This window comes from Chaetodon trifascialis, chromosome 9 (genome assembly GCF_039877785.1).
Source record: "Chaetodon trifascialis isolate fChaTrf1 chromosome 9, fChaTrf1.hap1, whole genome shotgun sequence".
In the NCBI taxonomy this organism is placed as follows: Eukaryota; Metazoa; Chordata; class Actinopteri; order Chaetodontiformes; family Chaetodontidae; genus Chaetodon; species Chaetodon trifascialis.
Window position 1 is genome coordinate 23257122 of NC_092064.1, and position 24252 is coordinate 23281373.

General features: G+C 43.0%; 1 protein-coding gene across 2 annotated transcripts in view; it reads left to right on the forward strand.

Moving 5' to 3' along the window:
- The window catches only part of nectin3a (nectin cell adhesion molecule 3a), a 32536-nt gene extending 16210 nt beyond the window's left edge, over nucleotides 1–16326 (forward strand). The window contains exons 2-6 of one of the 2 annotated variants that reach the window (XM_070970210.1): nucleotides 725–1075; nucleotides 5241–5540; nucleotides 7315–7432; nucleotides 9364–9515; nucleotides 11672–16326. In XM_070970210.1, the coding sequence (XP_070826311.1) occupies nucleotides 725–1075; nucleotides 5241–5540; nucleotides 7315–7432; nucleotides 9364–9515; nucleotides 11672–12327 (1577 nt within the window). In that variant the 3' untranslated portion in view covers nucleotides 12328–16326. The remainder of the gene's footprint in view (nucleotides 1–724; nucleotides 1076–5240; nucleotides 5541–7314; nucleotides 7433–9363; nucleotides 9516–11671) is intronic. The other variant, XM_070970211.1, reaches the window with a different exon arrangement.
- The last annotated feature ends 7926 nt before the right edge of the window (nucleotides 16327–24252 follow it).

Genomic DNA, 24252 nt, shown 5'->3' on the forward strand with positions numbered 1-24252 from the left:
AAGGTGCCCAGATGATTAGCAAGAAGGACCGTCTGAGTGTCCTGCGGTGAAAGTGTGTTGCTTATTAAGAAGCAAAGCAAGGCACTCAGACTAACACAGAAGTCTGGTGTTTTTTTAACCTCAGGAAAACATGTCTGGAGCAAACAATGGCTGTTAATGAGAGTACGGGAAGACTGGTAATGTTGGTAATGAGTGAGAGGCGTGAATGCTTGATATAGTGTACTGCAGCTTGTGGAAACCTAATCAGGAATTTCATTTAATCTAAGTCTCACTGCTGCTTTGATATTATGGACAGAACACACTGGCAACAACACCACGTGCACAAGTCGTGACAATTTCTGTGTAATCTCACACGTGAGTGGGGGAGAGTTGTATCTCAGTACTGTAGGTATGCTAATATCCTGTTTCCCAGCGTTAACACTGATCGGTACTCCAGAAAAGCAATTTTCTCCACACCAGCCCCCTGGATTGGCAAATCCCAGCTACTGTACTTTGAATGCTAATCTTGTCTGGTGATAGCACGTCTTCTTCTCTGGTGTTACAGCTGCCATGCTGAACGAGGAAAAACTTACTGTTTGACAAATTGAATCTAGATTTGAATTCACAGACAATTTTCTTCTACTACTAGACTCCAGAGAACAAAAACTTTCATTTCTGAACCCAGCGCAGTGACGTTGTCATGAGCAATGCTGAATTAAATCTTATCTCTCTCCTTTTCTCTCAGCAGGTGTAAGCGGTAACCAGGTAGTTGTTCCTGAGAAAGTGAATGCTGTGCTGGGGAAGAACATCACACTGAGCTGCCGAATAGAAGTGGGCTCCAACCTCAGTCTCACACAGAGCTCCTGGGAGCGTCGTCTTCCTTCAGGCACCATTACCCTGGCAGTGTTCAACCCAGAGTTTGGGATCTCCGTCTCTCAAGAGTATGCCAAACGCATCTCATTTGTTTCCCCTTCTGTACGAGATGCTACCATTACCATTGGAGGAGCCAGTTTTGCAGATATTGGGTCCTACATCTGCAAAGTGGCAACATTTCCCCTGGGCAATACCCAAGCATCAACCTTTGTTAATGTATTAGGTAAAGTAGAGCTCTGCCATGTACTTTTTCATTGTATTGAGTGATTTCTTCATGCTGTTCTTAAATCTTACTTTTCAAAGCAAGGGCATTGTTGATTGTGATTAAGCAAAACTTTGGTGGCCTTTGAAGCTACCTAGCTTAAATTACTACCTGGACAGAGACCATGTTAACAGAAATCCCTATAGGAATCTGCAGCTGTGTAGAAGCAGCTGTGGTGTGGTCCCAATCATCTCAGTGTCACTCACTGTGAAAAACTGCTACGTCAGGTTTACTTTTGTTTCACTGAGTCTCCACAATGTTATCCGTAAGGCCATTTACATTCTCCACACCAACTGAACATATTAACACTTGTATGAAGTATGCAGACTCTCTCCTCATGTAGCAGCCATGTACACAGAGTGCAAGAACATTCAGTCACAACCTGATGCAACTAGTTGCATGCAGAAAAAACTTAATTGCAGGGTGTGATACAGAGTGACTCTCAGGACATTCAGTTGCATTTAAACAAGCTGCATGAAAAGCTGCAAGAAAAATGTGCAGCTATTTCCCTGGAGGCAGTGAGGGTTATTGTTATTTCTGCCCTCTTTACCCTTTGTCACTAATTATGAAATCATACCTCAGGCTGAGTAATTGGCATTGAGGAAGCAGATGATTAACTTCAATCTTCAGTGTAAAAAATTAAGACACTGTACTTATGGGTGTCTGCATGCTTAACATGACCACAGTTTGTAATAAATACCCCTAAAATCAATAAGAATCAACACAGCATTACACACTATACCTAGATCTCTTTATTTATTGCATCTTATAGGATCATGGAAAGCTTACATTTAAATGGAACTTCTCATTGCCATCTTTCTTGTTTTCCCTAAGCATTGCGTACATACAGTAATATTCAAGTGTACACATATATTGCACACTGTATGGACACATAACTTCTCTGAGGAGCATGACCGTTGAACTTTGTCTGTGGTCAGCGTATGATTCAAAGCCCTAAATGGGCGGTTGGATTGCACTCAGGATGAGCTGAGAGTAGGAGATTGCACTGTAGGCAGTAGTTTCTTGTCTCCCTCCAGAGAGTGAAGGAGACTGATGACTAATGAGTGGTACATTAAGTGCTGCTGTGACAGCCACAGTGTCTGGGACCTCACAGAGTTCAGCTGCACCTTGCTCTCCTCCCTCAGCAGCTTCTCGGGCATGGCTCATACAAACACATGCACACCCATATACAAATACATGCTTAGGCCCACTTTACAATTCAGTTGTAATTATGGTGTAATTATGGAGGAGACGTATGTTCTTCGCAATTTGATGCATGTCATGTTGGAATGAGGTTATCCCATAGGGTATTTTTCTTCGAGAGGGCACAACACAATCACAAGACCTAAAGTCAGCAGAGTCAACTTCCCAAGGCAGCAATGAAGCATAGCCTCTTCATCTCTGCCTCATTTTAGGTTGACTTGTACCTGTTTCACGAGGCTGTTTTGCTGTATATGTAGACAATATATCTGTGTTAACCCGAGTTTTTGCAGGGCTTGTTGTATTTGTTTCAACTTAAACATGCCTTTTCTTACTTACAGCTCAAAATTCCCAGCCCTGGTTCATGTTTATACTTTGAGGTTTATGAGAGAGCACTTGACCTCATTTTCATTCCTTTCAAATTAACTAAAAAAGGCTCAAACCAGTAAATAATAGACCTAAGTCACGACAAGCTGATGATTAACAGGTGCAGTGGACACTGACTTAATTTCAATCCTTGCACTCTTGATACAGACCTCGTCTTGTTTTTAGTCAGTATCATGAGACACTCAACACACAATATTTGTTTTGGCCCAAAACTTTCTCCCTTTCTTTCTTCATCCTTATGTCTGGAACTTGTCACTGAAAATGCCGAAGCATTTCAGGAACAGTTCAACAGGAACTGCGCTGCAGTATGTGAGCCAAAAGTCTCCACCAGTAAGCTAGAGGAAGGAAGTAGAGGAGGAAAATATGACACATGAAGTGAATGAATTAGAATGACCCTTTGTTTGAAAGTGCTGACAGGTGAATAGGAAATTTAATGAGCAGTAATTGCCGTGCTTAAAAACAAAACATTCACACGCGTTGAGTTGGCACGGCAGATTTTACTGATACTGCAGCAGATTTCTTTTTAACTTTGTAAGCTGAACTTCATATTTGAGCTTCGTCCTCCAGCCATGAACTGCATTCCTTTATGTTTAAAGCCGTCTGTTCATCTATGTGGTCAATAATGCAGTGGTTTTTTGCTGAGTCATGAGATTGAGAAGTCACCCCCACAGAGAGATGCCTAAAGTTGCTTACTCATTGAAGCCAAAAACCAGTGTCATAGTTTTTCTGTGGTGAAAAATGTTTCATTTCTCCTTTCAGTCTATTCAAATTATGCTGGATTTTCCCCAGTTTAGGGGTCATAAAGCAAAATTTCCCTACACATTGCTATATGTCCTACATCTTTTCTTGCTGTTAACTATTCGCTAATGAGGCCCACGTTAGCTCACAGCTGACTTGCAGATAATTTCTTTGATCTTATTGCTTGCCATATGTGGCTTCATTTGCACAGTGAATTGTGGTTGTTTTGCTTCACAAATTTGCTGTTGGTGCTTGACAGCATTTAATCTTTGTCTTAGCTCCAACTGTTTGCATCACAGCATCCAAAATCTGAAACAGAAATAATGGCTATAGATCATCCTACCTCCTTCTCTGAGTTCCCAGTGTGACGTCAGTGTTTGGTGTGCATATGTGGATCAGTGTGTATGTGGGTGGGAAAGGGCAAATGAAGCCAGTTTTGCTGAAGGGAAATCGTTACCCTTTCCCCTAAAGCATTTCCACTAGGCCAAAGCGTTCCCCTCCCTTCCTGACAGCAGCTCCAAATTAACACGTCTCTCTGATTTAGTTATTGTGAAGCTTTGGCCAGCTCGCCTCTTAACATAGAGTGGCTACTGTTTATAGTCAGAGGCCTGTAAAGAGAGGCAGAGTGAAGAATGTGAGATGGATCCCCGCCCCTGCCCTGGGTACAGGAGACGCCAGGTTTTATTTTCGGACAAGGGGGGGTTGCCAGGAGTTATTTAAGTGTTGTTGGACCTCCTGCTCAGCTGGGAAGGAGAAGGGTGGCAGATGTCTTAAAGGTGATGGCCTTGTCTCGTGGATTAGGCTGATATGTGCCCCCACGTGCCGCCTTTAAAACTGTCACCATTGCCATCGCAGTAAGTGGAGCAGCTGTTAGTGTTGTTTTAAGAGGGACGGAGATGGAGGAGGTGGTACTCTGCAAGACAAAGGAGAAATGGACGAAGGAGGGAAATTCTAGCGATGGAAAAAGGAAATGTTAACTTGTATAGCCCATGTAGCCAGTTTACTTCACCACCCCTCCAATGTGTTCTCACCTCCCTCAGCAGTGTCTTTTGTATTTCGACTGTCCTGTTTTGTCTCTTGTCTCACTGAATTTTCCCATGTGTCATTTCTGATTGTGATTATTAAACACGGCCCCATATGTGTTTTTAGGCCAATGCAGCATAAGATAAACTGTTTGTCCAACAGGTAGAGGCTTGTGTTATTCAGGTCACGTCCCTCTTGCATGGATCTGTTTTGCCTCTCGGATCAGAAAATCCTCGTTATGTCTAAACCTCCAGTTGTTCTCTAGGAGCTGGTATAACATTACTCCAGCTCTACAGTGCTGAGAAGTGTACTGCAACTTAGCTCCTCATCTTCCAGTACAACACAGTCAAATACAAACACGCCAGTCTTTACTGTCAGTAGCCCCTGATTCTGCAGTTTCAAGGGTTTTTCCCCACCCTCGTATTCATACTTCAGGCATTGATATGCTTTGCTGCAGCCTTACAGTGGGACCAGTAAATTACCCTTCCTCAAACACACCATACTATGTTTGACACACAACAATAAAGACAGCTGTGTCTCCACTGAAATGCCTTCATATGATTGAATAGCATGGTTCATCAATTTTTAATGCATATAATATGTGAAATGGAAGAAGTCAATCTGCTCTCTCTGTATACTCAGTGTACTAAAGCCACTTCCTTCTGTCCATACACTATATGATGGACATTACTTATTCATGTACATACACAGAAAGATCAATATTCATTTTGTAATCTTTTCTCCATGCTCTCTGCCTCACCTCTTCTTTTTTACTCAGTGGAGCCAAAGGTCTACGTATCCGCCGGCCCCACAGCTCTGCTGGATGGTGGGAACGAGTCTCTGGTGGCCACCTGCATAGCGGAGCGTGGCCGTCCCACTGCTGAGGTTTTCTGGGAGACGGAGCTGTATGGACGTAGCGAGAAGCAAAGTCAGGATGAGCCCAATGGCACCAGCACCACACATGTGCGCTACATGTGGCAACCGCAGAGCTACGCCCAGGGGAAGACACTTACTTGTGTTGTGCGCCATCCGGCCCTGCAAACAGAGTTTCGCATACCTTACATACTAAATGTTCAGTGTAAGTGCTGAGTTTTAAGACCTCTTTCATTTCTGTGCCATGCCTTCTCTTGGCTGTTTTTCACATATTCATTCAGTTTCAGATTCAGTTTGTCTTCAGATATACTTAGCTAAAAAAATACTTTCCCCAATGTAATGAAATGGAAATAATGAAAGGAGCATGTAACAATGCAGCAAATCCTTTGGAGACACTAATTATAGTTGCAGTTTTTGGACTCCTGGACAAGAAAGATGTGTGTGTGTTTTGCACACAGATTGGCTAAAAACACATCCGTGAGCCACATCATTACACTGGGTGACAATGAACATGGGCACTGTAGTTTACTTTGAGTCAGTCCCACATACGCTGTCCTGCTGCAGTAAATACTCAGTAGCTCACTAAATCTGCGGTCCCCATCAAAAGCACTATTTACTCCTGTTTCAGTAATGTTTGCTAAACACTATGATAACAAAAATATAGAATATCTGCTGCCTTAAGTTCCACCTCAAAGTATTCAAAGTTACTCTGAACAGTTTTGTGGCATCATCCTGTCACCATCTTTCACCAGCTGCCTCTGATCATCGCCACTTTGGGTTGCATTTAGTATTGTGGCTGCTCAATTCATTCTTTAAGTCTATGCAGTTTATGGAAACTTTATTTATTGTTGTCATGTTTTAACTTAGTTTTGAATGTCCACTTTTGTCAAAAGGATATAGAAGGTGTATAATCTTGGTCAATCTTGGTCAAAGTAATGATTATTATAGCTCTAATTGTGCAGGCACAATACTATATCTTATTGATATTTACCCACGCTGATGGCTTGATTTATAAATAGCCTGCTCGCAACCTTTCCTTCCTCACCCATAAAGGGGCCATTTAAGAGTCATCTTAGTGCTGTAATCATTAATGCATACTTCCTTGGTGAGAACTAAGGGTACTAAGGGTTAGCCTGTGTTTGGACTGTATGAGTGCAGGCTAATGAAGGTATTTCATGAAATATTGATCAGGCCTCAGCAGCAACACAAGTAGCAGGCGGCTGCAGGGGGCAGAGGATTGAGATGTGGAAAAACCAAGGTTAATACAGGAAGAAAGAGGCTTTCCAGCTCAATAAATCATGTCAAATGCAGAGGCAAGGGATTTTAAGTGCAAAAGAAGCACAATTTCAACGTCGAGCTGCGCAAAAAGGGTCAGTGGACACGGCGAGCCGAGGCATCTTCCTGTGTGCTGTAATGAGTTCCGCATTTGTCCACCAGAGAAATCAAAATGAAAAATTGGATATCCAAGTCAGTGTTTGCAATGTTTTATTACAGTGGCATGTGCTGGGCTTCATTTAGGCATCCTCCTGCCTCCTTTTGTTTTTTCTTTGTCATGATGAGGCAGTGGAGTTTATTATTAGCTGCCGTACATCTACTGTCTGTGTGAGTCTGTCATTTCTAACTTTCCACCAACCCAGGGTCATTTGTTTGTTCTCTTGGCTCTCATTCACCAGCAGATGCTGTACCCTGCCACACTCCTGCACAGCCTTTGTTTTTGTCATCGCTCACTACTGTGCTTATAATGCACACTTTGTTCCCGGAAAAGCTCATTTGTTGTCAGGCTGCTGGGATCGCAATGACTGATTATTGAGTCCTAGTCTTTTACCCCTTGAAATAAAAATAAAATAAGTTTTGGTCTGCTGAACCAACCTTAGGTGGTAAAAGAATAACACAGCCTTAATAAAAAGTACATTATAAATGATTTGTTCTTTGTAAATGATGCACATTTTTAACATAATAACCTTTCTTTGGTTTTACAGTTGCACCAATTGTATCGATAATAGGAATCGATAAAAATTGGCATGTGGGTCAAGAAAATGTGAAGTTCACCTGTGGTGCCAAAGCCAACCCACCCGCCCATCACTTTGCATGGATCAGGTCAGTATCCCTAAAAGCTGCCTTCCTGATCAAATTGATTGATTGATGTGATAGCTGGTAGATTTTGGTTGATTTTCACCCAACAAGTGAGGGTAGGTGGAAAGAATGTCGCTCCAGTGAGAGTAAGAAGAACCCCTATGGCTTAATGCTGAAACAAATGCAGAAGTGCATTAAGATGCAGTTCCTCTCATGATGGCTCAGTGCAGGCTCCAAAAAAAACCCTCACTGTATAGAAGTGAAGAAGAGAAGTCCAAACTTCTCATCGGAAATAGATGGTCACACATTTTCCAAGGTTTCAGTCGATAATTATATTCCTCTGAGGGTCGGGGTATGCTCAAAAATGACTACTTCCGACCACGTCCGATGGCAAAAGTGTTTCGCTGTTCAGCCACGCTCAAAGAGGAGTGAAAAGACATAATAAGAAATAGTTGTGTGAAGAATGAAGAAAGAAAGCTTGAAGAGGTGTCCAAACCCTGTTTACTTAGCCCGTTACAGCTGGCCAATCAAAGTGTGAAGTGGGTGTGAATGTCAGATTGTAGGTTTCGGAAAGTTGGAGAAATTGTCGGACACAGTTTAATGCTTTTGGACCCCCCACCCCCCCACCCCAACATTGGTGTGGGGAGAAAGGGGTTTCCAAAGCCGTTCAACAAGCAGTTCTGATGAAACATGATCGTGATTAAGGTGTTTCTTGGCTGAAGTTTTGCTTGTGGCACTCTTCCCTGTTTCTAAATTGGGACTTTGGGGGTCACTGAGATGATGCAATCTGATGTGTCTGCATCTTTATAAGGGTCTTGGGTATTGCTTGGTGTTGCAGTCTGAAAGTCCACCTTTTCAGACACAGTATCTCAAAACAAGCTGCCCACATTCTGTTCAATATGTCATCCCTCTCTGTCCCAATTTCAGGGAATACAAATGTTATTTCCTCTGCAGACCTCAGTAGTGTCAGAGTGCAGTCAGTTGTTAAAAGGTACATTCAGAAGGTCAACTTGTAAACTTTGGGAAAACTTTTGCTGTTTGTCTTCAGGTTGTCAGCAGCTAATGTGAAGTTACATAACACGATCTGAACCACTGAAAAAGCCATTGTAGAATGTAAATAATGGAAGCCAGACTCCACTGTTTGTACTTTTTAGCCTGGACAAGCTAATAGTTCAGAATGTGCTCAGGTAAAATCTCACTCAGTCAGCACTTTGGTGGCTGCAACAACACATTTTGACAGAACATAGCCTGTTGCTTAAATGAGTGATAACTTGAAGTTTGTTGTAGTGAACATGTTTGTTGAGTAGCTGATGTTATAGTAAATACTAATGCCTGCTGCTTAGTCCAGTTGCATAACTCCAAACCAGGTTTAAACAAAATTATATTAAGCAGCTAAGTGAAGAAGCTTCAGTCTATAAATTGGCTGTGGAGGCCGGACACTGGAGCTGTGGAATGGCCTGCTGCACCCATTGGGACTCCCTGCTATAAATAAAAGATTCCAAATGATTCATGCATCAGAACAACACTGGCCTATTGGCAGCTCTTTGTCATCATTTTGCTTTGAAAACAAGAAATATGTTCTCATTTGAGCTGACAGTACCAGTAAAGTCTAGACAGGCAAGCTCTTTATTTTCTTCTTTTCTTCTTTTTTTTTTTTTTTGCCCTGACATTGAAACCTTGTGTTCAGGAAAGCTTTTCCTCTCGACTGATGGAAGTGCAGTCAGCTTAAATTACTGCAGTCATGTGATTGTATAATAGTTACAGCAGGCCTATGAGTCAATGCAACCAGCAGAACTGTGACGTCACTGCAAGTCATGTCGAGGTTTTTCAATTATACTTGTGTCTCTGAAACATACAGTGATAAAATAACATATGAACTTTGAGTCTTTGCATGCAGGTCTGTGTGTGATGTAATGCACACGGTGAGATTTCTGCAATGTTTCATTTTCGCACAGGTTGGATGGATTGATGCCGGAGGGCGTTGAGATCTCGAACAATAGCTTTGCTTTCACTCGCCCGTTGGAGCGCAATGACTCTGGAGTGTACCGCTGTGAAGTGATGAACGACATCGGTCTCCGCAGTCAAGATGTAAACCTCTGGGTACAAGGTACGTTTTGACTTTTTCTCCCAATTTCTTGAAGTGCTATTGGATGTTTTATCAGCCATTTGCTTCCTTAAACAAGTTAACATCTGAGGTTAAAAGAGGAAACTGTGGCTTTTAACATTCCTCATGCCGTTCTGCTCTAAGATTCTTCTCTCAGTGCAGTCAGCCCTCAGTTCAACACTTCTAGCAAAGCTTAGCCTCCATATATTTGTCCTAGCCCAGATCCACTTTCACACATTCCTGGCAACAGAGGAGCACGGAGTGCAGATGAAGAGTATCAGTACCAAACATTTCCACTGTTGTGGTTTTGGCAACATTAGATTTCTCAGATAAGGAAGAGAGCGTTTACCCCTGCTGGTTCAGCAAAGTGTGCACCCATGTAACCTTTTTCTTTGTTTTGTTTAAGGTCAGGTTTCACAGCGGGACATAATGAATTGTGTTCACAGATTTGCTGTACACAGAAGTATGTGTGTGTACTCCCTAAAGTTTGTTATTCAACAGTATATTGTGCTCTTAAAGCTGTTGTATATGAAATATGATCAGGTTATTTAGTTTAACTCAAAACTTCACAGATGAAATCTAATAGCCAGAGAGGGGACTTCCCTGAATCATTGAGAGGGGTTTCCCTACATTTGGATTTGTTAAACACTTTTGATTCATTGACTTAAATCTCAGTCAGAAAACTCACAGGATACTGAACGACTCCCATCTGCTTCCTCTGTCTCTCCGTGGTTTATTACTGGAGTTCATCATTGTAAAGTCAGGGCGTGGATCCTGAGAACTCTGCATTTCTTTTTATTTTCACTTCTCCTCTGCTCCTTTTAATCCTTTTCCAAACAAAGCAACTGCTGCTTTTGGACACGTACTCTGCTAACACACACACAGTCCTTTTGGTTTCTCACTGTCAAGAGGAAAGTGCTGGAGAAGCTCCAAAAAAGGCTGTCAGGCTCCATCTGTGTACAGGCCTGGTTTGGAGTCCTGCTCCAAACGAAAGCACAGCTGACATCCTGTCCAGGACGGACTTGCACTGGGCAATTATCTTGCTTCTCTTGTCAAATATTAAGACTTGGGCATGCGGCCTCTCCCTTCCCTCCCCTGTGGAGATGGCCAGGTTGAGCTCAGCTATATTCCCTCCCCCTCCGTGGCTGCTTGGTGTAGCTGTTTCATATTCCCAGTTGTCTGTGCAGCCTTGTGGTTTTTGGCTGCTCGTCACCCAGATCATCAGCTACATCGCTGCAGATGCTCGTAACCTACATGAGGTTAAAATGTAGCGCTGCAGGGTGGGATTGATGACTGATGAAGGAGACGAGTGCCAGTATATCAGTTCGCTGACCTTGATCTGTCTTTATTATCCTCATGCTTTTACTTTACCCCCGGTCCTTTGGGCTCACACATGGGGTATAATTGCAGGTAATTAGATTCTTACTCAGTTCCACAAATTGTAGAAATCATTATAGCTCTACAGGGAATCCGGTTTTGATAACTCTTGCCTAAAACCTCCTGGAGATGCAGACCTCTATTAGTGCGAGTCATATTGCTCCGTCAGGCCTTTGATGTGCCTGTGCAGAGATTGACTGGTGGTATCAGGCTGCTCTTAGCCCCAGAGGCTGGAGGTCAAAATGGAGACACTTATCCTGACCTTGAGCCCCACGCAGCCTTTTTTTTCCCCCTGACTCTGGCTGCTATCACAAACGCCGGCCACTGGAGGACAAATCAGATGCAGGAACCTCACATCGATCACACAGTGTTTCATCTTCTCACATGACTTCCCCACAGCAGGGTTTAGAAAGAAAGGGGAAGAGCCAATCACACTCACGCAGATGCTTGTGAGTGCATGCCCTCTGTGCTCCGTTCCCTCTCTGTCTTTCTCATGCACACACAACGACATTTAGCACTTAACCTCTTTCTGCCCCTCTCATTCCCCCTTTTTGCTCTACAGCACAGCTTTCAACAGACTCTTTAGTCTCAGGAGAGGCATATCTCTGCTCCAACACTGCACAGTGTTGTTATAAATTAATCTAAAAACCATTCACACTTGCTTCGTCGGTCGTTACAGAACATAAAGTGCAGTGTTTCTCCTCTTTATTTTTATGACTCCTCACTCCATCTGCTGCCCTTCCTCTCTGTTTAAATCTTTTCATCACATGTTCACTTTGCAGATCCTCCCCCCACCACGGCCGCTCCCAGCACCACTGCGTCTCTCCTCCACGACACCTCTGGAACTGGCACTGCTGTGGACCAGCAGAGCGCCCAGTTCAGCTCGCCAACGCTAGCCTCCTTATCTGACAGCAACCTGGGTACTATAGTTGGTGGCGCTGTGGGTGGAGTCTTGTTCCTGATTCTCTTGCTGATCCTCGGTGGGGCCTGCTTCATGCGACAGCGCCGGACCTTCAGAGGAGACTACTACACCAAACAGTACCTGGGACCCTCTGACATGCAGAAGGAGTCCCAGCTGGACGTGCTGCAGCCGCATGAGCTGCAGGAGGTCTACGGGGACAAGACGAGCAAAGGCAGCCAGGATCTGAAACCCAAACTCGGGGGAGACATCATTTACCCCGACTACACCCCTGAACGCAAGGATAGGGATGACTGGGCTGACAGGGGGGATGTCCACCGGGGCCTCAAGGAGGGAAACTACTACCCAGATCACTACAACACCCAAAACATGCACCCCTGCGGGCCTCCTGTGCACAGCCCCGTAGTGAACAACGGCTCCCCCTACCTCCCGGAGGACTGCTATGACAATGGTACAGACAGCGACTATGTGTCCCACATGGACGGGTCTGTGATCTCACGCAGGGAGTGGTATGTTTGAGGAAAGGAGCCAAGGAAAAAAAATGGACAAATGACTGACTGAGAATAATTTAACAAGTGACAGATATAAATATCATTAAAGGTTGTGTCATTTGAGTTAAAGGATGAATACAGTTTCTCAGCCCAGTTTCACAGTGAGCTCTTTGAATAATACTGCTCTTGCCTTGATTGTAACCACTTAACCTTAAGGACGTGTATGTGGGCTGTATTACACTTTTTGTAGCATCTCATGGAGCTACAAATAAGCTGGAACGCCTCAGTGATATTATCTGTGTAGGCTTAATAGGCTTTGGCATACAGTGGCCCTTCATCAGATGTGAATGAGGTTTTGTATTGTGCTTGTTTGTGTTTGCACATGTCTTACACACAGGTCACAGGTCAGGTGTTCAGACCCTTGTTAGAAAAGTATTTATATCCCTGGCTGACTGAGCTCTGCTCCCATAAAACCTTGCAACTTCTGTGGCATTTTGAAAATGATCTCTCAATCGCTTGCCACGTTTCCATACACATGAAATGTTTATCAAGGCTGCAGTCGGTATTTAAAGCAAATTGTATTGCATGATTTTTTGAAAAGCAAAATGTATCATCACGTTAAAGGGAAAACTGGTCAGTCATGCGATTAAAAGGGAGAACTACACAGGCATTATACTGAGGGAGAAGCAAACTGACTGAAGCTCGTGCGTTACAAAAAAGCTGTCCCTTGAAAAACTCTGGTTAAGCTCTTTCGTGGCTTCTGCAAACTTTGAGCTTCTTCTGTAAATTATTCATGAGGCTGTCACCTTTCAGTGAAGATGACAGCCAAGCTAAAGACTCACTCCTTGTGGAAGTGCTCTTACTTTTAGCCTCAGTTCAGCTTATTTATTTTACACATATCTCTGTTAAGTTGTTGTCCTTAAGATATCAGTCCTGGTTGATCAGGTGGCACCTGTGGTTACAGTAATAACAGCAAGTGTGCTTTAATACGGCTACTTTGTCAGAACTACAAGAGGAGCAACTGGTGCCTCCGTTTACAGCGCAGCCGAATAAACTGACTAATAAAGACGTCAGTCAATAACAAGCGTGATCTGATTTCACGCTGCACACGGTGTGAGCAGGTTTTCACACAGCAGCAGGGCACCAGAAAGTTGCTGAGGAGCTGGAGGTGCACAGCCTGTCACATGCAGCTCTTCATCCAACAGCTCGTTCTGGCTCTTCCTCAAAGTGGCTGGTAGCTCGTAGTGGTCTCTTCCATTGTCACGCCCCATTACCTCTAACAGAAGAATACCAAAAATGACTGTTCTTGTTTTGCAGACACAATTTTTTGTAATCGTTTTTATGAACGATCGTGGGCTGTTCTAACCGAAGTGACAAATGCTTTACATTTCCTGTGGGGCTTCACAATAAAAGCCTCCCCATGTCTCAGCGGATCAGTGCTTTTAATGTGAAACAGCAGCAGCAGGAAATGTTTGGTTTGCGTTAGCAGTAATTTAACGGCTCTGACACACAGGAAAAGAATGCCAACAGTACACAAGGAGGCTGATAATCAAGATAAAGATGTGCTGGACTTCATGCATCATTTCCTCTGAATCCTTCGTGTTTAGAAAGGCCGATTCTGCAGCCAGCAGTATACATATACAGTTGATTACTGAATGTAGATTAAATGGTGATTGCAGAAAAAAGGCTGATCATAGACGCTATCAGTGAAAATCTTAAGGATTTCAACTTCAACCAAATGCACCGTCATCATTACTGAAATGTGTGAATCCAGTCACTTTCTTGCAGTGAAAAAGCACAACTCTGTTATTACAGTTGTCAGTACACATCAAAGGAAGCCAACCGGGGCTTGGCCTTCTCCACTTAGCCATGATAACAGGCTGCATCGCAGTATTTTCCATTTTCCCTTCTCTGTATCCTCTGATTTCTGTCTGTGTGACTAACACCAATTGGTCATTACAGTTTTTATTTTAAACGGCGGATCAAAGCGATGTGTTATAAATACCAGATGTGACTATCACAGCTGTCATCATCTGACATGATGCGGCTCCATGAACCACCAACAGTTTCACTGCGCCCGCTCCGCACCCCACAGCCATGATTCGCGATGGTAAATAAGCAAAATACTTGTTGAAAAAAAAGGTCAGAGCTCAGAAAAATGGCACTAATAAAGTGATCCCTCAGCTTTAGTTGCGTTTGAAGTACGATTGAGTGAATACCTCACAGAAGAGCTGGAAACACTGAGCGGTTGACATCACTACTGATCACAGAACAGGCCATAATGTTGGGGTTTGGCTCCTCGGCAGCTCCTCTGAGGATATACAGTGATCATGGAAACTAGAAATTTAATCCATGAGTGAAAAAAGTCAGTTTGAGAAACAGCTAGGTTTGAGCTGTCTGTGTAAGGCCTCCCTAAGGGATATATATTTTTCCTACAAACAACAAACCCAGTGACTTTAGGTTGAAACAAAAGACTTGACATCATCAGTGATCTCATCTCTCACTGCTTGATTTGACCTTACACTTTTCCACTTAGCGCTCCCTTTTTTTTTTTGTTTCCTCAGGAATGATACATGGATCAAAGTGGCCTCTGCAAAGCCTCACATGAAAGGGGAAACATACCCTTTTTGGAAAAGATCCCCGTTTAGTCAATCAGGGTGTTTGTTGCTAGGAGAAGGAACCATATATGTGTATTACAGTCAGATCAGGACAGGGGTTGGCTATATTTTGAGGTCTGCTTCTTTTTTAATGGGGTTTTATAGATTGTGGGTGCACATTTCCTCTCTCTCTCTCCCTCTCCCTCTCTTTTTTTAACCCTTCTCCACCCTCACTTTCCCATGCCAGGGCTTTGGTCGAAGGTTTAGATGTCTGAGAATAAACTACTTTAATCTCGCTCTCACTCTCATCGTCGCACACACGCACCCGGCCGCCACGCATCTGCCACTGCAGGCCACATTCAAAGAGCGGTCCTCACCTCAAACCGTGAGCTTTTTAATTACTTTTTTTTTTTTTCTCTCATCGTGCTTGGCAACTCGAGTGCTCCGACTCGGTGATTTATAGCACATCCGTGTCTGTGTGCACACATCTTTTTTAAACGGCTGATTCATTGCTGTCGTGCTGTTTCTTATTTGGTAAAGTCGCTCCATGCAAACTGCTGTCTGCGCTCTAAAAATGATCCCTTTTCTGCTTCATCTCCAGCAGACTGCTTGACAAAAGCAATGTGAGCTGAAGCGATGAATGTTTTTGTAAAGTTCAGCTTTGGTTGCTCACCAAATGATCGCATGTAAATTAAGTTATTCGCTCCCCACTTGGTTCATTACTTCTCATCACTAATGTTAATATACATGTACATAATGCTAATAGGTTAGAGTAGGATTAGCCGTTTGATTTATATGTTTGTGTACAGTTTGTTCTGGACTCCCCTACTGAAGAGTTGGTGCCTTAGATGGGCTGAGCAATGCACAGAAAGTTTGAGAAATGACAATTATTGAAAGCATTAATATAAAGGATATTAAGGAGGAGGACTGACTGGTCCGTTAATATGTCTTCCATCCTGATGGAGCAAAACACCAGAGTAGACAAAAGGTTGATTGTCACGCCTTATACACTTTGAAAGGACACATGTAACAAGTTGGTTACTGAGACAATTGTAATAAGTAAAGTTTCACTGGGAATTTAGGCAAGCCAGATTCATAGAAAATAATATTGTCCTGTAAATATGCTGGCTGTTTTTTTTTTTGTTATTATTATTATTATTGAAAAAAAATCTTATTTTTTGTATGAGGTCTGTCATTTTCACAGAGTATTCGTTTCTCTTAAAAGTGTTGGAGAGTCTTGAGTCTTGTCTCACGATAACGTGGAGGGCAATGCTGTTTTCACTGCATTTTGTATTTGTTCTGGAGAGTTTCTGACCAATTATTTTGTATGTTGTTCTTTGAATGATTGATGTCTCCCAGGAATCAGAGATGAGCGCGCGGTAGATTGTATTTTGTTCCTTTGTTTGCAATAAACGATCATCATTATTGCACTCAAATGTGTCCTGGGGTTCTGCTTTCAAAGAGGGGGGCTTATTTTTTATTGTCCTTTATTAAGTTCTTTAACTTGCATCAGCTTTTTTGGATGAATACTGTGTTAATATAGTATTTAGATTGCTCATATCCATCTAGAGCCTTACAGGTAGACGCAGGGGAGGACAGAATTACAAAAGCAATGTGCTAAATAGTACTGTAGCCCTGCAGGAAATGCCTATTTGATAAAAGTCTTCATTTTCAGTTAGATCTTCCCAGTCGTCGTGGATGTGTAGGTGTTTAAATTTCACAGTGTCTCACACAGTCTTCCTCGGATCTGCTGTAAAAACTGAAGGACAGCTACTAAATGGATCTTCAGGTGAAACTGTTTTGTGATCCGCGGTTTAAAAAAGCCAAGAATGAACTGAAAACTGAGCAAACTGAGGAAGATGAGGTGAAGATGGTGTGATACAGCTGAAAGCTCCAGAACCTGAGATGAGAAGAACTCCTAACTTTCTTCCATAGCTTCCAGCCTCGTCTTGTGATGACCATCACTGATAACAACTGCCACAGCTTGTGGCTGAAAGCTCTGGAATTAGCATATTTGTATTAACCTGTCAGCCATTTTACTTGGTTTGTTTTTTAGTTTTAAATGGGAATTTCTCCCCTGACGATCAACAAAGTCTTATCTTTTTTATATGTAGTTGTTAATTCAATACTTGTTTTAATTAAATTTCATGTCTTTCACCGCAGGGTAAACAAAGGAGCCAATCTTAAAACTGCCATTCTCTCATGCGTAAAGTAACACAGCTGTTAAGCTGATGGCCAGCTGAAGCCTTATCAAAAAAAATCCTGTTTGGCGCTTCCAACCTCTCAAATATGAGGATTTGCTACTTTTTATCTCCTTTATTTCACTGTAATTTGAATATCTTTGGTCTTTTGCTCTGACAAAACAAGCATTGAAGTCAATGATTAATCAGGAGGCAAAACTACAAATATGCCAGATAGATAGATAGATAGATAGATAGATAGATAGATAGATAGATAGATAGATAGATAGATAGATAGATAGATAGATAGATAGATAGATAGATAGATAGATAGATAGATAGAGCTTTCTCTCCTCCATATGAGGTAAAGGTGTTTGTGTCTTTGAGGCCAGTGGCCATCTGTCTCTGTCACCTTCAGCCTCTTCCACTGTCCACACCTGTGATAGTAACTAACTGACCCGTTTCACACAGCTCTCCATCCCGGCAAACTCAGCACCCTCTTCATCACCGCTTCACAGAGTGAAGCGAGAGAGGCGGCTGGCTTTTCAGTCACACCTGCAGCAACTGGGGGCTGGTCGCTGGCCACCCACAGCTCCCTCCTGTCACCCATCAGTCCTCAGAGAGTAAGAGGTGTCCCCTTAAATATTGTGAACTTATCACACTGAAACTGTGCCCTCCAAACATTTACAAAGGAATTTACAATGGCATCCCTAATCCAAGCCCTCCCACTCTAAGTGCCTGTGTTTAATCCCCAGTGTTAACCTGGCTTTGGAGGTGACGCGAACGCTATCAATATGCGTTGTTTAGCAAAGTGACAATCGTCCCCTCTGGTCCAGATTAAAAGCTGGAGGAGAAACCAGATACTTAATCCTCTGAGGCATGTTGGACAGAAATCTCCCCTCTTGGACTTCACTTTCATCACTTCAGCGTCCGTGTCACCTCGGCCCAAAAGCACTCACTCTATTATCACGGTGTTGCCTGACTGGGATAACCTCGGCCTAATCCATCACTGCTACCATCTGCATGTTTGTGCAGGCAGTGTGGGTAAATAACGCTGTGCTGGTGGGCTTGGGTTACCTCTCCTTTTTCCTGTCTTAAGGTTTTGGCGGATGGCTGCGAGGGGCATTTTTTCACACTTAATGAATCCGTCAGCAAAGTTTTGTTGCCTCGTAAAAAACAGCAGCGGGTCATTTCTTAAAACATTCTTTCAGACCCCACCCAAAGAGGTTTAGGAGGAGATGGGTTTCAGCATCAAACTTTAACCTTTAGAAACTATTCTTGTAAAAATGCCTGTTTTCTTCTTCCTGTGTTGTTTTCTTTTGTTACCTTTCATGAATTATTAATTCAGACCAAAGAAAACAGAGGTGGCCACTTCTAGTTTGTGCTCATACCCTCCTCCTCCTCCTCCTCCTCCTCCTCCTCTGCAAAAACACTGATTGTTAGCTAATGAACACGAACGCAGCACCGGGGAGCTCACATCAAAGGCCACAGCTGAGCTGAACAGACAAATTGTTTGAGCTCATGGGTTTGGAAATAATGAAATGCTGCAGAGGGTGGGAGAGTGCGGAGCAGTTACAACAAAAATGTTGTCACATGGCCTGCGGTCTCGCTGGCCCTCGTCTCGGTGTGAAGTGTGTGAGGCTTCAGGGCAACAGCCACCTGTGGCTGAGACAGTGGTGGCGAGCACTGGGAGGAAAAAATGAAATCTCTGCTCTGTGCCAGTCAGAAGCAGTTAGTGTTGTGTGAGGGAATTGTAAGAAAGCGAATATTTTACTTTTGAGATTTAAAGTATTGTGTTGTTTAGCGGCTGTTCTAGAGCTTTCAATCGTATCTTCACCATCCTGCAACGTCTTTCAGCTCATTGTTTTGGTTTTACTTACCGTCTGTTTCACTCTCTCCTCTCTTATCAGCGTTGTTTCTCTACAAAAAAGCTCTAAAAATTCACTGTCCCCAGCAACAAAGAGCGTAGTGAACATAGTGAAGCATTTAGATGCTCAAGAGCCAGATATTTCCCTCAGGAGTTGGTGGAGACCAAAACCAGAGGTAAAAGGAGAATGGGCATTGGATTTAGATTCACCTGTATAGAACCCTGTACCTTTAAAAACTATTTCACGATGACAACTGTTCAAACTTCATCTGTGGCAGAACATTGTGAGCAGGACTAGAAGGACCTTGCTAAGGGATTGTTTTGTCAGCAGATGTTTTTAGATTATGGCATAAAGACTTGGGCCACACTTTGGTTTGTCTTTCTTTGTTTTTCGATGCTCAATTTGCTAAATTTATTTTCTCCAAACAAAGGCCACCCTAAATGAATGAGCAAATGAAGGAGCATTTTGAACATAGTCATCCACTTATTACATACAAAGTGCAAAACCATAAAACAAAAACAAATAGATGAATAAACCTTCCATTCTTCTTTCAAGGTTTGTATAAAGAAAAGTAAAAAGCACTTGGATGGAAAAAGCCTGTGGCCTCTGGTCTGTCTGTTTGCAGACTGCCACTGTTTCACTCCGCCTTTCCTGATTTACAAGCCACAAGTGTAGGCTTTCATTGTGATGTATAATAGAGCATTTAAATGATGAAATGATGCAGCATATCATCAGCATGACAGCCATATGCAAGCAGTCTGCTTTGTGCTGCAGTGTGGATCTCTAAAAACCTTCCTGTGCATTTTGTTTTACTACCACAAGCAAAAAGCAAAGAACTAACTTTTTTTTCTTCTAAAATCTCACAACAGCAAAAGAGAGAAACAGCTCTTATCTGAATTATGATCTTTTCATAAACCCTCTTGTGTGTATCACCTTTAAGCAGTAAATCTGACTTGTTTGCAGTATGGATGTGTACTTCCAACAAAGATGAAAGGCTGGGCATCGTGACAAAGCCCCCTTTGTGCGGTGACTCCTCTGAGACCAAGAGCAAAGACAATGAAGGTTTTCATTGATGAGCCACATTGTTACTCTAGATGGCACTGAGGGCCATTCACAGATCTGATCCTGTGTGCTGAGTTCCCACCTCGCTCTGGAAAAGCTGCTGCAAGTCTGCCGTTCTCTGACAAGTTTTCCAGAGACGGTCTAAAGAAAAGTACTGAAAGAAGCATATCTTATTGCACAATATGAAATTAAACTGGGATGTTAGATTGGTTTCCTCTGGGGCTTAATAATCAAAGTATAAACATACAGATTGGGAAGAGTGGACGGTAACCCATAGGATTCTTCCTCCTGCCTGATTGACCATCTCTGCTGCCACTGCTGAAACAGGCCCCTCCAAAGACTAAAACACTCACATGTTGGAGTTACATGTTTTACATACGAGAGTTTTTCTTATGGATCAGCCTCTAATTGGGCTCATGGCATGCCACAGACTCTGATCAGAATGGGTGGGCAGCCATCTTACTGGGCCGTGACAGGGAGACCCCCACATCCCCCTGCATTGTTCTGCAGTGCTGGAGCAGATATAATCTTCAGTGAATTTTAATCCTCGCAAAACAATGCAGTGTTCCCTGGGAAATGTCCGTAGGGTATATAAAAGGAAACAACAACACACAATTGAATGGAGCAGACTTAAATAAAGCAAGGGCTGGACGGGACCAGCAACTTAATATATGCTGGAGAAATATGAGAGGTGCCAGGAGGAACTTTGTATTCTGCAGTGAAAGCTAGAGTATTTTGTGGGTTTCGGGAGCGTTTTTGTTATATTTAAAACATCCAGAATCTGTGGCTGTCGCAGGCCTGTTGTAAGGCCATGGCTAACCTGCCTGTACGCTCATTGCACATGACCTGAGTCCTCCACAAGGTGAAGCAGATATATGCCGAAGCAATAGTGAGCTAGCTGCACAAGCTAACATGCTAGCTTGATAGGTGTGAATTCTAACAATAGCCATGTTTGTTGTTTACATTTATTGTGATAATGTTAGGTGACTGAGACATGAGGTAGTTGCACAAGGTTAGCCATGTCAGTGATGAGTTGCGATCCAGTACACAAACCCTGCTGGCAGACTCTGTCCAATAGGTGTCAATAAGCCCTATATACCCCAATCATCCCATAGTTGTCCAGACATTCTTCTCTGAACATGTCAACCTGCTGGTGGCACTACAGAAAGTCACAGGTTCACAAAAGTCATTCACATCTATCTTCTGGGAATGTCTGGGGATCACTGAAGTCTGTAGTCTTTATCCTCTGGGGACCTTGAATGTCTACACAAACTTCCATTCAGCCTGGACCGAAGCGTTGGATCAGCCGTGCGACATCGCCCTGCTGCTCTCAGGGCTAAAAAAGACCTCAAGTTGACACAAGAATTCCACCATCTATCAGTTTCAGGGACTTCTCTCCGTCTGCCTGCTGCATCCGTTGTTATTTTTAGTGTTAAAGCTCTGTTTCCCTCACCTGCCAGTGTCTGTCAGTCTACAGCTACTACAAGGCCTGTCGAGTGGCATCTAATCTGAGCGACCAGACACCCACCACTCCCTCTGCATGCTTCCCGTGAACAGTTGGACCTGGTGTGGATGCAGTCTGACAGCCGGACCGGCCGTCCACTCTCCGCTCTGCCACCACCAACTGTGAGCATCTGTGCACGTGACGGCACTCGTCATGTGACCGCTGCCTGCCTCTGTGTCAGAGCTCAGCGGCCAGCGGACCACCACCGGAGGCTGTTGTTGTTAGTTCCAAGTCCTTGGAGCAAATGAGCGGTCATAAAACCTCACCTCACCTCACATTAAGCCCCCGCAAGCTCAGCTTATTATGGATCAGTCAGCGAGGCCGGGTCTTATAATGTTTATATCATCTGTTTAGTTCTGATTTGTGTTTGCTGCCTTTATTTTCCTGCCCTCCTCTTTGGTCTTTTGTCTAATGGGAAGACCTCTCCTGACTGGGACAGATGAGGCTGTCAGCCTCAGCTGTTCGGCTGGATGATGTATCTCCATGGCTCGGGCTTACAGTCAGGACATGTGCTTTTTTGTTACAACAGCATCAGCAGTCTTAACATATCTGATTTACAGCTTTGATTTACTGGAGCAGCAGACAGAGGCCTACGACATTATGAGCAAAACCTTGTTCATTTCATGGCTCTTATTATCATATTAGTCCATGTTGTTTTTGATGTTTTAATTGTGTCTGTTACTGCTCTTTCTTGTCTTTTTTTTTAGGAGCATTTTTCATTTTTCTCATTTTAAACACAGACTCCCCCGACATCTTTGGTGGAGTTTTCTTGAAGAAGAACTCCTTTAATGTGGTACGCTACAGGAAAGGAAAAATGTGTATGTTTTACATCATAAAAAGTGCTGTAAGAATGCATTTATGCCTCTTGGTGTGCATTTGAAAGGTATAAAATTGTTAAATGGCTCCATTTGGAGAGTTGATACATCTGCATTTCTGCCATGTGAAACATTTTCCAGGTTTCCTTTCATGTAGCTTGCATCTGTATTTCATGTTTATCTATTTAAAGGAGATATTTTCATATATTTTTTGTATTTCATGTATTATTGTTTGTGCCCTCGTGGTCTTTGAAATGAGGGTACGACTGATTGAGTTCTTATTGTAGTGTCTGAATTGTTTATAACCTCGAGGGGTCTGATGGTGATATATGTCTGTCACCATTGAGCTAATTGGGCGAACTGGGGCCCAATTGAGGGTTAATCTGGCCCTAAACACATTGATATATTTAATATAATTAATCACACAAACAAAACCCACTGAATTATTTGAGTGTCACTGAGTATAATGGACTGAAAACAACAATCATGCATCATTCTCCAAAATCAGTACATGAGGAAAGAAAGGAGTGTTTATCTACATCCCCTCTCTTTGTCTTTGACTTGTTTTCTCTTCCTATAACAGTTTCCTGATTGACCACTTGACTTCCTAATCATCCATGCCCTCATCTAAAACTGAGGCCCTTCTGACTAAATTAAATGCGGCCACGATCATATAGGGAAGCAGGGATGGCCAAAGCAAATAGAGACAAAAGGAGGAGAGGAACTCCATTGTTCCTCCATAACACAGGCGTGTGTTGCAGGAGAGGCGAGGATGAGGTGAAGCACAACTCATGTCAAATCGAATAAATTACTTTAAACAAGGAGGGACGGGTGGCTGCGGGAGGCCCATTTAGGAGCTTTTAAAGTCGAACAGCGTGAAGTCTTAATTACTGAGACTTAACACTGGCCAGCGCTGCGCTCACGCTGCGGCGGTCAGGAGTTGGAGGCTGCTGCCCCCGTGGCTTCAGAGGAAGGAGAAGAGACTGAAAGATGACGGCAAAACAGAACGTTTGCACCATTTCTGCCAACAGAACTGAAAGTAAAAGGTTGATTAAATTTAATTTCATTTATGCGTTGTTAGATAAAAGCAGCTAAGCCCTCATCCTGTTCTCCACTTGGCGTGGGGATCAGATGGATTTCCAACAAATCACACTTTTTTCCACCTCTTATCCTTCCTGTCAGACTGTACTTTCATGCACGCTTGAGTTTATTGGCAGTAATGATCCCAGGTTACTCCCCGCTGACCAATCACATGTTAATGCTTGCTGTTCAAATGAAGGGGGGAGGGGTCGGTTACTTGGAAAAGGAGTGGAGGTGCAGAGAAGTCATTAGCTTGAAGGTGTGATGGTGTGAATGAGAATAAGGATATACATGCTGACCTTTGACCTTTGCCTTCCTCCTGAGAGGTCAGGTTTTAGTGTTTATTTTGAAAACTGCATCCAAAAGGTGTTCCACAAAGTTCTATAAGAGTACTTGCTCTGTTTTCTGTGTTTATGAACGACATTGGAAGATTCAGCAAAGATTCACTTCTATGCAGATGATGCATTTATCTATAGTTTCTGCCTGCTTAGACCAAACTATTGCTGACTTCAAAAAGCAGGTATCGTTTTACCTTCTAAAATGAACCTTTAAGGCTCAAAACCAACCTTTTCTAGGACAACAATGCAGTACAAAGGGTAAGTAATGAGAAAAAGTCTCTTCATACAAAACCTAAAACCCAGTTTAGGTTGATGTTATTGTGGGAAACGCTTTCCTTTAATCAACGAGCAAACAAAATCCTGCTCAGTCCACATTTTCGATATTTTGGATTCAATGTTTTGGATTGCAGTGACACCTTGTCTGTGCATTTGACTCAGTGGTGTACATAATGTTTGAAAATTTGGGGTGTTTACCAAGGTAGGTGATTACATTACTATATACTCAGTAT